Source organism: Schistocerca serialis, chromosome 4 (assembly GCF_023864345.2).
Source record: "Schistocerca serialis cubense isolate TAMUIC-IGC-003099 chromosome 4, iqSchSeri2.2, whole genome shotgun sequence".
NCBI classification, from domain to species: domain Eukaryota; kingdom Metazoa; phylum Arthropoda; class Insecta; order Orthoptera; family Acrididae; genus Schistocerca; species Schistocerca serialis.
Window position 1 is genome coordinate 365,009,033 of NC_064641.1, and position 13,083 is coordinate 365,022,115.

At 38.2% G+C, this 13,083-nt stretch overlaps 1 protein-coding gene across 1 annotated transcript in view; it reads right to left on the minus strand.

The window, feature by feature from the left end:
• The window catches only part of LOC126474166 (intermembrane lipid transfer protein VPS13D), a 525,388-nt gene that overhangs the window by 11,633 nt on the left and 500,672 nt on the right, over positions 1–13,083 (minus strand). The window contains exons 63-66 of the mRNA XM_050101624.1: positions 12,553–12,665; positions 12,267–12,407; positions 9,809–9,940; positions 2,909–3,080 (exon numbers count right to left, since the gene is read on the minus strand). Of these exons, the coding sequence (XP_049957581.1) occupies positions 2,909–3,080; positions 9,809–9,940; positions 12,267–12,407; positions 12,553–12,665 (558 nt within the window). The remainder of the gene's footprint in view (positions 1–2,908; positions 3,081–9,808; positions 9,941–12,266; positions 12,408–12,552; positions 12,666–13,083) is intronic.

Below are 13,083 nucleotides of genomic sequence, written 5' to 3' on the forward strand. Positions count from 1 at the left end.
TCAGACAAGGAGATGCGCGGTCCCCGGTACTCTTCAACTGTGTTCTGGATAAAGTGATAGCAGAATGGAGAAAACTCCTGCAAAAACATGGAGTTGAGAAAGTCCAAATTGGAGGGAAGTGCTACAAAGCCATTGAAACAAACTGTTTTGCCTTCGCTGACGATCTCGCCTGTTTAGCTTACACACAAAAAGACACAATAAAACAAATAGAATTACTTAAAGAAACTGCTGAAAAAGCAGGCTTGCAAATTTCATTTGAAAAGACAGAAATCACTACAAATATCAAAAATCCACCAAAGAAAATAACTACGAAATACGGGAAAATGAAGGTATCTAAACATTTTAAATATCTTGGTGAACTAATTCAGCCTGTGGCAAAAGGTCATCCAGCCTGCAGGGCTAGAATACAAAAAATTGAGACAGCAACTCACTACTGCCGACAAATGTATTCAAAAAAATGTATATCCAAAAACATTAAACTCAGACACTACCAGACTGTCATTAGACCGCAGATACTATATGCATCAGAAACACTGGCAAATTTTACATATGCAGAACAGATAGAAAATCGTGAAAGAAGAATTGTGAGGACAATTCTTGGACACAGGAAAATAGACGATCAAGGCAAGCCTGTATACAGACTAAAAAGCAACAAAGAAGTGTATACGAAGTGCAGCAAAATTACAGACGAAATTAGAAAAAGAAGATGCTCCTTTTATGCTCACATCATGAGGATGAACCCGAATAGGCTTACAAAACAAATATTTTCGTACATCGCAAATCTAAAAAATAAAAATTTATGGTTTATCAACACAGAAAGAGATCTAAAAGAAATGGACATAGATCAATATTTAACAGAAACCTTTTTAGAAAAAAACTGAATTCATTCACGGGTTTCGGTGTGAAAATTAAGAAGACTTGTGGAACTAAATGGTCTGAAGAGAGAAAAGCCGCCTTCAGTGCAAGAATGAAAGAAGTGTGGACTGAGAGAAAGAAGACTTCCCAGAAGCGCAAGAAATAACTGTTTTCACGGTCTTTAACGGCCAAATTTGTATAATAAAAATAATAATAATAAAATAAATCTGCATACCAATCCACAATGGTAAATGAGTTCTTCATAAAAATGAAATGTTATTTGGCAAGTGCCTCCCGGCGGGTAGACCTGATCATCTGGTGCAAGTCTTCAGTGACTCGCACGTCAATCAGGATGAAATGATGATGACGATGATGATGATGAAGATGATGATGATGAAGATGACACAAACACCCAGTCTCTGGGCAGAGAAAATCTCCAACCCAGTTGGGAATAAAACCTGAGCCCCCGGCATGACAAGCCAGCACACTGTCCACTCAGCTACAGTGGTGGACAGTTTCTTCATAAAGCAAGCAGTCTTGTCTCTTTCATGTAAAGGTAGCACTTTTTTTCACAACTCTGCATTGTAGACAGAAAGATACCACCACCACCACCACCCCCCTCTTTCTTGCATATCTTTTGTTCTTTTTTGGGTATGCACTTTAGAGAAAGAACCTTTCATGTTCTTTTAAGATATTTTTATAGACTTATTACTAACGTTGTCAGTGTTACTGCAACTTAAAGAGTTTTAGTAATTGCGTCCACCTTATCTGCCTCTAATGTTGTTGTTGTTGTTGTTGTTGCTGCTGCTGCTGCTGTTGTTGTTGTGGTCTTCAGTCCAGAGACTGGATTGATGCAGCTGTCCATGCTACTCTATCCTGTGAAAGCTTCTTCATCTCGAAGTACCTACTGCAACCTACATCCTTTGGAATTTGCTTAGTGTATTCATCTCTTGGTCTCCCTCTATGATTTTTACCCTCCACGCTGCCCTCCAATACTAAATTGGTGATCTCTTGACGCCTCAGAACATGTCCTACCAACCGACCCCTTCCTCTAGTCAAATTGTGCCACCAGTTCCTCTTTGCCCGAATTCTATTCAGTACCTATTAATTAGCTACATGATCTACCCATCTAATCTTCAGCATTCTTCTGTAGCACCATATTTCGAAAGCTTCTATTCTCTTCTTGTCTAAACTATTTATCGTCCATGTTTCACTTCCATACAAATACTTTCAGAATAGACTTCCTGACAACGATGTTAACAAACTTCTCTTCTTCAGAAACGTTTTCCTTGCCACTGCCAGTCTACATTTTACATCCTCTCTACTTCAACCATCATCAGTTATTTTGCTCCCCAAATAGCAGAACTGGTCTACTACTTTAAGTGTCTCACTTCCTAACCTAATTCTCTCAGCATCACCTGATTTGAGTCGACTACATTGCATTATCCTCATTTTACTTTTGTTGATGTTCATCTTACATCCTCCTTTCAAGACACTATCCATTCCGTTCAACTGCTCTTCCAGGTCCTTTGCTGTCTCTGACAGAATTACAATGTCATCGGCAAACCTCAAAGTTTTTATTTCTTCTCCATGGATTTTAATTCCTACTCCAAATTTTTCTTTTGTTTCCTTTACTGCTTGCTCAATATATAGATTGAATAATGTCACAGATAGGCTACAACCCAGTCTCACTCTCTTCCCAACCACTGCTTCCCTTTCACGCCTCTCAACTCTTATACCTGCCATCTGGTTTCTGTAAAAATTATAAATAGCCTGTTGCTCTCTGTATTTTACATGTGCCACCTTCAGATTTTGAAAGAAAGTATTCCAGTCAACATTGTGAAAAGCTTTCTCTATGTCTACAAGTGCTAGAAATGTAGGTTTGCCTTTCCTTAACCTATCTTCTAAGATAAGTCGTAGGGTCAGTATTACCTCATGTCTTCTAACACTGCCTCTCATACAGTTTGATAAGAAACAAAACCAACAATTTGATACACATATCATAGTAAAGTGAATATTGATTGGTGTACTACATTGTTCTAAAATTATTTACCTGTTTAGCTGTAATTTCATCATCACAGCGAACACGTGGCTTCTTGACTGCCTCCTGCAGCACCACAAGCCTTTCACCGGCAGCTTCAGCTCTGACTGTCAGTTCAATATAATACATGAGGCTGCCGCTGCTAAGTGACATTTCTTGCACTGCTTTGCAGAAAAACAAGTCACTGAAACAAATTCACATGAGTTATTATGTAAAACAGGTAGCAATATTTTTCTTTACAGGAAGAAAAATATGTTGACAGGACACAAATCATGTAGTGAAAAAGTATTATCAAACATACAAAAATTTAATGTTTTTCAAATATACTGTAAATGACTAAGTACTTTTCAAATGGTTTGAACTGTTTGAGTTGATTGTTTCATCTCGGGCCATGCTGCTAAAATCAGATAGACAAAGTTAATTTTTAGAGTTTGAGTGCAACATTCGGTCACTGTGATTGCACCAACATACAATATTTCTATATTTATGATGTTTAGATATTCACACTTATCAGTTGTATTAAATACCATGTGCAATAGACAATACAATAGTCAACGACTGCTACATCATGGCTATGACAAATCATCACCAACTACTGTCAACCATGCCGACTCACATGGAAGTTTAAAATAGGAGCTACCAGAGAAGTGTCCATTGGAAAAATAGCAATTCCTTGGCAACAATGATATATGTAAGTATTGTGCCTCCCTCAGAGTATCCATTAGGTCAACAGCAAAGGAGTAATAAATTCATCCATTAGACTATGGATGTCTGGGATCGCAAGGCTTGAACTTTGAAGTTATAGTTACAGTGTGTAAACTTTTAGATGGCAGACCTCTCCCTAGTCCTGCATCGGTAGAAGTCGGTAAACGTCGGGAGGCTTCGGTAGGCACGCAGTTTCGACTGCTGTCAACATTACGTAGCTGACTGTGTTGTACAAGGTAGCCATTGTCGTCTGCTTCGTTATTGTTTTGCGCTGTACTGTTCTGTGAGTTTTTATTGTGCAGTTGTGCTAAAGATTATCAAAATGAGTGAAGAGGCAGTTGCTGGCCCATCTCGGGAGTCGCCAACAACCCCTACCGGTAGGACTACGGTTAGAAGGAAGCCAGTATTACATAGCGATGCACGCAAAATTATATTGCGTGTGATTGAATTCTGCAAAAGGGAAAGGGAGCAGAAAAAATTGCTTCACCCGATTTACAAATCTTCAGTGAAAGCTGCTACATACACAGGACAAAGCATGCGTAGCATTGGAAGATTCAAACAGTTTTCCAAGAATCATCATGGCGTATCACCACAAATGCCTGGCAAGAAAAGGTGAGTTTCCATTTCAGATATTTTGTTCACGATCACTTTGAAGGAGCCTCCTATTTCATCCGAATTACCTTATATTTACCTCCTCTATGGTATAGAAAGAATTGTTAAGAAGAAACCACTTTAAACTACATTTGAAAACACTTGTGCTACCTATCAGACATTTTATTTCCATTGTTAGACTGTCAAAGAGTTTTACGGCTCCATATTTTACCCCTTTCTGTGCAAAAGTTAGTTTCATTAAAGGATAATGCAGATCATTTACCCATCTTGTGTTGTCTTGTGAATAGCTCTGTTGCTCTCAAATGTAGATAGGTTGTTGATAATATAGTTTGTAAGTGAGTAAATGTACTATGAGACTGTGGTTAATATTCCCAGCTGCTTAAAGAGATACCTGCAAGATGTAGATGTGTGAACTCCACTTATAATTCTAATTACTTTTTTGTACAATAAATACTTTATGCCAAAAAGAGGTGTTAAGCCAGAATATTATGTCATGTCCTTACCTAAAAGACAAGTCCTGCGACCAATATTGAGATTTAGTTAAAGTAAAGATGGAACTTCGGGTGTGACAGAAAAAGCCACAAGCCACACATGTTAGGCTGCTGGAGCCAACTTGGGCGGCCTATGGGGAAAAAGTCACATGCCTGGGTTACAGTAGCCCAGGAGAGAGACTCAGGGGGCCTACTGAGACAAGGGATACATTACTGAATTAATGAGGTGACGTTCTTAGATGGTTAAGATAAATAAGGTGACAGAATTAATGAAGCAAAGTCCTTGGGCAATAATTGCGAGAGAAAGAACGAAGCTATGAGGGGGTGGGGGTGGGGGGGGGTGAGAGAGAGAGAGAGAGAGAGAGAGAGAGAGAGAGAGAGAGAGAGAGAGAGTCTTGTGGTGGGGGGTACAATATATCACAAGAAGCCAACGGAAGGCATAAGATGAATTTGGCAGCCTTAGAGGGAAAGACTTTCTAACCTCTCCATACAGGCTCTGAAACATAACTGAAGAATAACTAAGTAATATAGCCAATGAAGCTTTGACATTGTGTCATGTCAGGGATGGCAGGCTCTAAGGGGAAAGGCAAGTGGAGGGGTCCAGCAGGAGATTCGTAGCACACTGCTTTGGAAGAGAAGCAGACACCTGTAGTGGAGATAGGCCTGAGAAATGGTCATGGGCGGAGACAGCCATAGTGTTCGGCTGACGTTGCTGGGCGCAATTGGATAGAGGCAAGGCTCTGTTGATGCTATACTGAGATGACTGTTTCAGTTAGTAGATGGAACAATGATAGACAGTTACTGTCTCACTGCAAGGACTCGAATTTAGTGGGAAGACACCTCAGCTAGAAGGTCAATCTGACGAAGATTCCGAGTAAACTTCAATGTTAATAATTCCGTTTAGTGCTTGTTCACCTCATCATCCTCCCATCTCCTACATGTAAATTAGGGAATTTTCATCGGACAATCAAGTCTCCCATTCAGTTCAGTCAACCAACTGCATTCCACATATCATGAACTCCTGTCACTCAATCCAAGACAAAACCTAATCTCAGAGCACAGCAGTTAGCCCACAATACTTCAATGAATTAAAATATGCTAAATATGTCTAAGTTTTCATCAATATGCATTCCAAAGAACTTACAATTTTCTACTCCATTTATTATTTCTTGAGTATGTAACCAACTGTTTTAAATAAAGCACCAAAAAGAGCAGGTACAGAACACTGTTGTCCACTAAGCAATGCAAATTATGCTGACTGCAGTAGTGGTAATATAATTGTATTCATGGAGCATTTCATTGTAAAGCAAGAGGAGTTCAATGACCTGTCTATAGTTGTTAGCTGATGTGGATGTTCAAAAAGAATGTGTGATTTTGTTCCATTTAGCACTGTAGTAAAATTTGAATAGAAGGCATCTGTCATGAATTTAATATCTGGTACAGTTATGCACACTGCTTGAAAGGCTGTGCAGTTATACAGAGAGAAGTTTACACAAGCAATTTTGATTGGAAGACACATTTCTCACCAAAACGGGTACATGCATGAGATAGGATCATTAAAGTTAATACAAGATGCTCAGGTTGCAAGCTGGTGAAGGTTTGCAAACCAAAATTGGGGATGATGTGCTTCGGCTGCATAAAATAATTGCCGACAAGAAGCACCTTTTACTTTGTTCATACTGTTTGTGTATGGAGACTAGAGCTTGGCGCTTACTCTCCCAGAAACTACAACCATTTCACTCACTAAACATCTTCAAAATAGTCAACTGTCTTGTGTACACACGTTGTGATAATTTGTTTTGCCAGATGTTGGCCTTTTCTGCTTATTATGTGTAACACAGGTTTTTGTTCCTTCCAACATATTTATCATTCCAAATTATATTGTTCTTAAGCTGACTTCAGACTCATCTACCACCTATAATTAAGTATAAGATGTGACTAATATTTTGAGGATACTTTCAAGATTCTGCTGTTAATATTCTTATTTTTGGGTTGCAATCATGCACACATCTATTTAATACCATATTGCAATTAATTAACACAACTGTCTCAGGCAAGCAGAAGAATTACATGTTACCATGTTGATTTAGTTAAATTTCTGTTCATACAGTAAACTGCCTAAATGTTACTTAGAGATAACCAAGCAAACCGAAGACAACCCACAACTAGCAGCAATAAATATAAACTACACAATGTATTCATTCTTCCAATAACCGAATCGTGGCACAACAAGCGATACTTTTAAAAACTTAATATGTTACATTGAGGTGACAAAAGTCATGGGATGCTGCCTAACATTGTTTCAGACCTTCCTTTGCTTTATATAGTGCAGCACTGTAACGTGATGCGACTCGAGTCATTGAAAGTCCACTGCAGAAATACTGAGCCATGCTGCCGCTATAGCCGTACGTAACTGTGAAAGTGTTGCAGCTGCAGGATTTTGTGCACAATCTGACCTCACAATTATGTCCCACAAATGTCCAATGGGATTTGTATCAGGTGATCTGGGTGGCAAAATGATTCACTCAAATTGTCCTGAATGTTCCTCATACCAATTACACACAATTGTGGCCTGGTGACATGCGTATTGTCATCCATAAAAATTCCATCATTATTTGGAGACATGAAGTCCATGAATGGCTGCAATGGTCTCCAAATAGCCAGATCTAACCATTTCCAGTGAGTGAGGTATCAGAGGACCCAGTCGATTCTGTACAAATGCAGCTCACACCATTATGGAACCACCATCAGCTTGCACAGTGTCTTTTTGACAATTTGGGTCCATGGCTTCATGGGGTGTGTGCCACACTCAAAACTTACTATCAGCTCTTACAAACTGAAATCTGGACTCATTTGACCAGGTCATGGTTTTCCAGATGTCTAGGTTCCAACCGACCCAGGAGAGACACTGCAGGCAACGTTGTGCTGTTAGCAAAGGCACTCATGTCAGTCATGTCAGTCATCTGCTGTCATAGCTCACTAACACAAAATTCGCCACATTTTTTCTAATAGATACATTTGCGTATGTCCCACATTTATTTCTGCACTTATTTCATGCACTGCTGCTTGTCTGTCAGCACTGACAATTCTACGCAAACACCACTGCTCTTGGTCATTAAGTGAAGGCACCAGCCACTGGATCGTCCATGGTGAGAGGTAATGCCTGAAAAGCGGTATTCTCATCACACTCTTGACATTGTGGATATCAGAATAGTGATTATCTTATTATTTCCATGTGCCCCATGCATCCAGCTCCAGCTACCATTCCATGCTCAAAGTCTGTTAATTCCTACCATGTGGCCATAATCATGTTGGAAACCTTTTCACATGTATCATCTGAATTCAAATGACAGTTCCACCAGTGCATTGTTGTTTTATACCTTATGTATGTGATACTACCACCATCTATATATGTGTATATTGCTATTCCATGACTTCTGTCATCTCAGTGTATAATGCGTATATACTCTTTGAAATGCCTGTATTTATTTATTCAAATAATCCTTTTGGAGAGTATGTAAATCAACTTTGGCTTTTCTTCTCTCTCTCTCTCTCTCTCTCTCTCTCTCTCTCTCTGTGTGTGTGTGTGTGTGTGTGTGTGTGTGTGTGTGTGATTTTCCTTGCTCTCAGACTTATTTTATTCTTTGAGACTATCATTCCTTTTCTTTCTCGGTTCATGTCCTTCCATTTGTTTACCTCTTTCTTTCCTGAAATCCTGCCTTTAATGTTGCTTCTATAAAAAGTGTTCTGTTATCTATTAGGTGCATTCTAATTTCAGTGTTTCTCAAACCTCTGTCAGTTTCAGTGAAGCATATGGATTTGGTTTTGCAGCTATTTAATTAGTTAATGTTTTGCTTGGTTAGTCTGTTAATCATTTAGTATGTGTCTCCATAAAACTGTAGTCTTCTTAATCAGTTTGCTTCTCCATTTTCAATGCTTAATCTTCATTTGCATTCATGATTGCACTGCTTTTATGTTTTAGCATTTTCCTTAAAATTCTTCTTTCAACTTTTTCCAATTTGTCATGATACTCAAATTTTGTTACTCTTGAGGTTTTCTGCTGCGTACAGTGTCTCGGGCCTTACCATAGTTTTATAGTGTCTTAGTTTTGTATTCCAGGACCAAGATTGTTCCTTACCATTTTACACTATCCTTCCTCCCTTTATTGTTTAGCACTGAAGCTGAGGCTGTGTTGACTAATCTACAATCTTTGTGAGACTACCCTTAGTGTGAAGGGGAAGGTATTAGAATGGTGTGATTTCCTCCATTTTTGGCCCTGTCAACCTAAGTTCCTGTTGCTCCCTCTTACCCTTTTCCCACCTCCACCAGCTCTTTCCTCTGTCAAAGAAGAACCTGTAATTCTGAACAAGTACTGTTTCTTAACATAGATATATGCAGCATAGACGTAGTACTACTGATGAAGCTACAGCAACTGCAACGCGAGGCAAAGGTTGATTCCCTTATAAAAAATACCCATAAAGCTAGTGTGGACACCCCAGACAGCTCACTGGTTACCTTGAGTCCACATCTGAAAACGCCCAATTTCTATTCATTGACTCATGAAACAAAAATAATTAGTTTCTCTATTTTAATATTTCAATTTTGGAACAGAGAAACAATGATTGATGTACAAATACTTACAGGATTAATATCTGTAGTAGCGGTGGGAACTGTTGCACAAAATTATCTTCCTCAGCTGCATTTAATCTACACAAAGCCCATCATTTTACAATCTTTCAGTCCTTGTAAAAATTCATCCTTCTATTCTGCACTTTTTATTTCAGTACTTTTTTGTTTCATGTGACATCATATAAACACCTTTCCCCAACGCAAACAGTTTTTCTAACCTCTCTCTCTCTCTCTCTCTCTCTCTCTCTCTCTCTCTCTCTCTCACACACACACACACACACACACACACACACACACACACACACACACAAACCCCAGTGCGCGCGTGCCGCTGCTGCCCCCCCCCCCCCCCCCCCCGCCTCCTCCTCCCCCCTCTAATGAAACCTTTTTTTGCTATTTGTTATTTTTTAGTTACAAATATATCTCATCTATTAATAAATAAGATTGATGGAAAAAAGTGTTTTATTTTGCTCACCCTAAATTTATTTCCAGAACTATATTGTGACTGGCTGCAGCTGGTCCACAAGTAAATACACGTATTATCTCACTGGACACCAAGATACGAAGATCTTCTGCTCCACTTCGTAGACACTCATATGCAATAAACCTGAGAAATACAAGCAATGTTGGTAAGAGAAACTTTTGGCAATAAGAAGTAATAACTAAAGAGAATGACACAAAGGATGAGTGTGAAAAGGACAGTCACAGGAAGCAGATACACACAAAAGACTACAAAAACACAATCTACTACATTTCAGTCCCTGTAAATATTACACACCCATATTTTTAATATTAATCACAAAATCTGTCACTCAACCCTGCAGCCCTTCTAATGGTGGTAAATGTTGATTTTGCTCTGCATGTACTTCAAGAGAACTATACACTTCTTTGGAACAAAATTTAATGGTTGAAGCTTTGTCCTCTTATGGACTCAATAATCATAAACATAGAAGATAATGCATGGAAGTGACACCTGTGAAACATAACCAAATATACAAAGCAGAAAGCAAACAAGGTGGAAATTATGTTCGTAACTCTAACATTTGTGATTTAAAATTATATTAGGAATCATGCACGGAACAAGTAGCAAGAAGTACAGGACGCTGTCAAACCAACACCAAATCAAAAATTTCAGGCAGTTTCATGAATATTGTTGCATAAGAACATACATGTAACAACAAACATACCATCTGTTTAGCTTCATTTTCAATCAGGAAAGAACGATATATTATCAAACATTAAGTGTAAGAAAAAGCTTAGGAAAATTAGTGTAATAATTAACTATACTATACTTTCTAGGTATACAATCTCTGACCATTCAGACCAAGTTAATGTGACATTACTGCAGATAATAAGATAGAAGACAATGTGCAGGTTATATGCTCCTGGGGTTCAAGAGAGAAGATGTGAGAGATTCAACAATTCCAATTTTAGAAATAAATGCAGAGAAAGAGAGAGAATTGTAAGAAAAATAATTTACAAGATGTAAAGCCATGAAAAATATTTTGAAACAGTTTGCATAAACACAGAGAGTAATTTGGGAAAGAAAAAGCACTGTCTAAAGAAAAAGATTTGTGTCAGATTTTTGGATTGTTTAGTCTTAAAAAATTGTTAAATAATTCAGCATTGTGTTATATTCATCCGAGGTGAACTGAAATGTGTGACGATAACTTATGCCATATTTTTTTATTAGGTGAATTGAAATTTGATGATAACATATGCATTGTTTTAAATAAGACCATCATTACTGACAATTTTTCTGTAAATACTTACTTTTGCACTGCCAAATAACCTGCCCCCCCCCCCCCTCAAGAAAGTCATTCCTTTCAAATTTATCAATGGAACAGAAATTTTGGAAGATAAGTATGATTAGTACCGCATGATCAGCCTGACTGCAACATCCAACTGGTGAAATGAAAATAATTAAATTTATTGCGATGAGTGTCTCAAGCAGTCAGTATAAAATGAAAGTACTTTATTAGAATCCTGGAAAAAATACGCACATTAATATAATTTAGAAGCTTGAGGTACCCATAATATAGGCACCAATTAGAAAAAGAAAGAACATGCACTAAAAAGAGTCTGTGGTATAGGTTTTAAAGTTGCAGCCCATGGACACCTACACGTTGACAGTGTAGGCTGATAATACTTAACAGGCTATCCAAAAATAATCTATGTTTATTTCACTTATGGTTATAATAGAGGGAAACATTCCACGTAGGAAAAATATATTTAAAAACAAAGATGATGTGACTTACCAAATGAAAGTGCTGGCAGGTCGACAGACACACAAACAAACACAAACGTACACACAAAATTCAAGCTTTCGCAACAAATTGTTGCCTCATCAGGAAAGAAGGAAGGAGAGGGAAAGACGAAAGGATGTGGGTTTTAAGGGAGAGGGTAAGGAGTCATTCCAATCCCGGGAGTGGAAAGACTTACCTTAGGGGGAAAAAGAGGACGGGTATACACTCGCACACACACACACACACATATCCATCCACACATGTACAGACACAAGCAGAAATATGAAATATGTCTGCTTGTGTCTGTATATGTGTGGATGGGTGTGTGTGTGTGTGTGTGTGTGTGTGTGTGTGTGTGTGTGTGTGTGTGTGTGTGTGTGTGTGCACGCGCGCGCGAGTGTATACCCGTCCTTTTTCCCCCCTAAGGTAAGTTTTTCCGCTCCCGGGATTGGAATAACTCCTTACCCTCTCCCTTAAAACCCACATCGTCTTTCCCTCTCCTTCCTTCTTTCCTGATGAGGCAACAGTTTGTTGCGAAAGCTTGGATTTTGTGTGTATGTTTGTGTTTGTTTGTGTGTCTGTCGACCTGCCAGCACTTTCATTTGGTAAGTCACATCATCTTTGTTTTCAGATTTATTTCACTTATGTATGATTTTTTGGAAGTTAATTAAAAAATTCAAGACTTACAGTTCTGAATAATTTCTATCATTGATATCATAAAGATATCGCAATCCTGTGCTTTGTTTTGAGTCATATGGTGGCAATAGACCACTTGTACCTATGACACAACGAGTTTCACGGACTTTTTGGCGATTTATTCGTATTGAGCTGAAACATCAAAATTAATTTGTGTATTACATAAACCTCAAAATTGCAAAATAAAGTTCTACAATATCACATTAAACTAATACCTCCACACTAAATTTTTAGCATTTGTTACAGAAACAAGTAACTCACAATCCAAGCAGCTTACCTTCGGCTGGAATCTCTTACAGCACTTGCAGCTTCAGAAGCTAGATCCAAAACTCCAACAACAGGTTTAGTTACTGTTCCTACAAGTCCTTTACCAAGTCCAGAAATGAAGCCCTGTCACACAAAAAATAATAAATAAATAGGAGGCAAATACAGCAAGTATTATATTTTGTACTGTGCTATTTTGGCTTCCATAGTTACAGCTTTTAACCAAGATAGTGATCAGTCAGAACATAGTTACCACACACTTATCATGGGAATGAGCAAGTAACTTTGCAAACAAGATGAATGAAAAGGGGCACAGCAAAATTATTTAGTTATCTTTGTATGAAATGTGATTTAATCAAATTTGACTAACAGTCTAGTATAGTGGTATAGGATTGTTCTAGGTATTAGATTTTGGGCATTAAACAGGGAAGTCTTCAGTGCTGACTTCTTAAAATTAGGAACTGAAAGTTATTGATTTTTTTACAGGTTTAGATATCCACAAACCTGATCATTAATACAATTCTTGCACATCATCAATATCTCA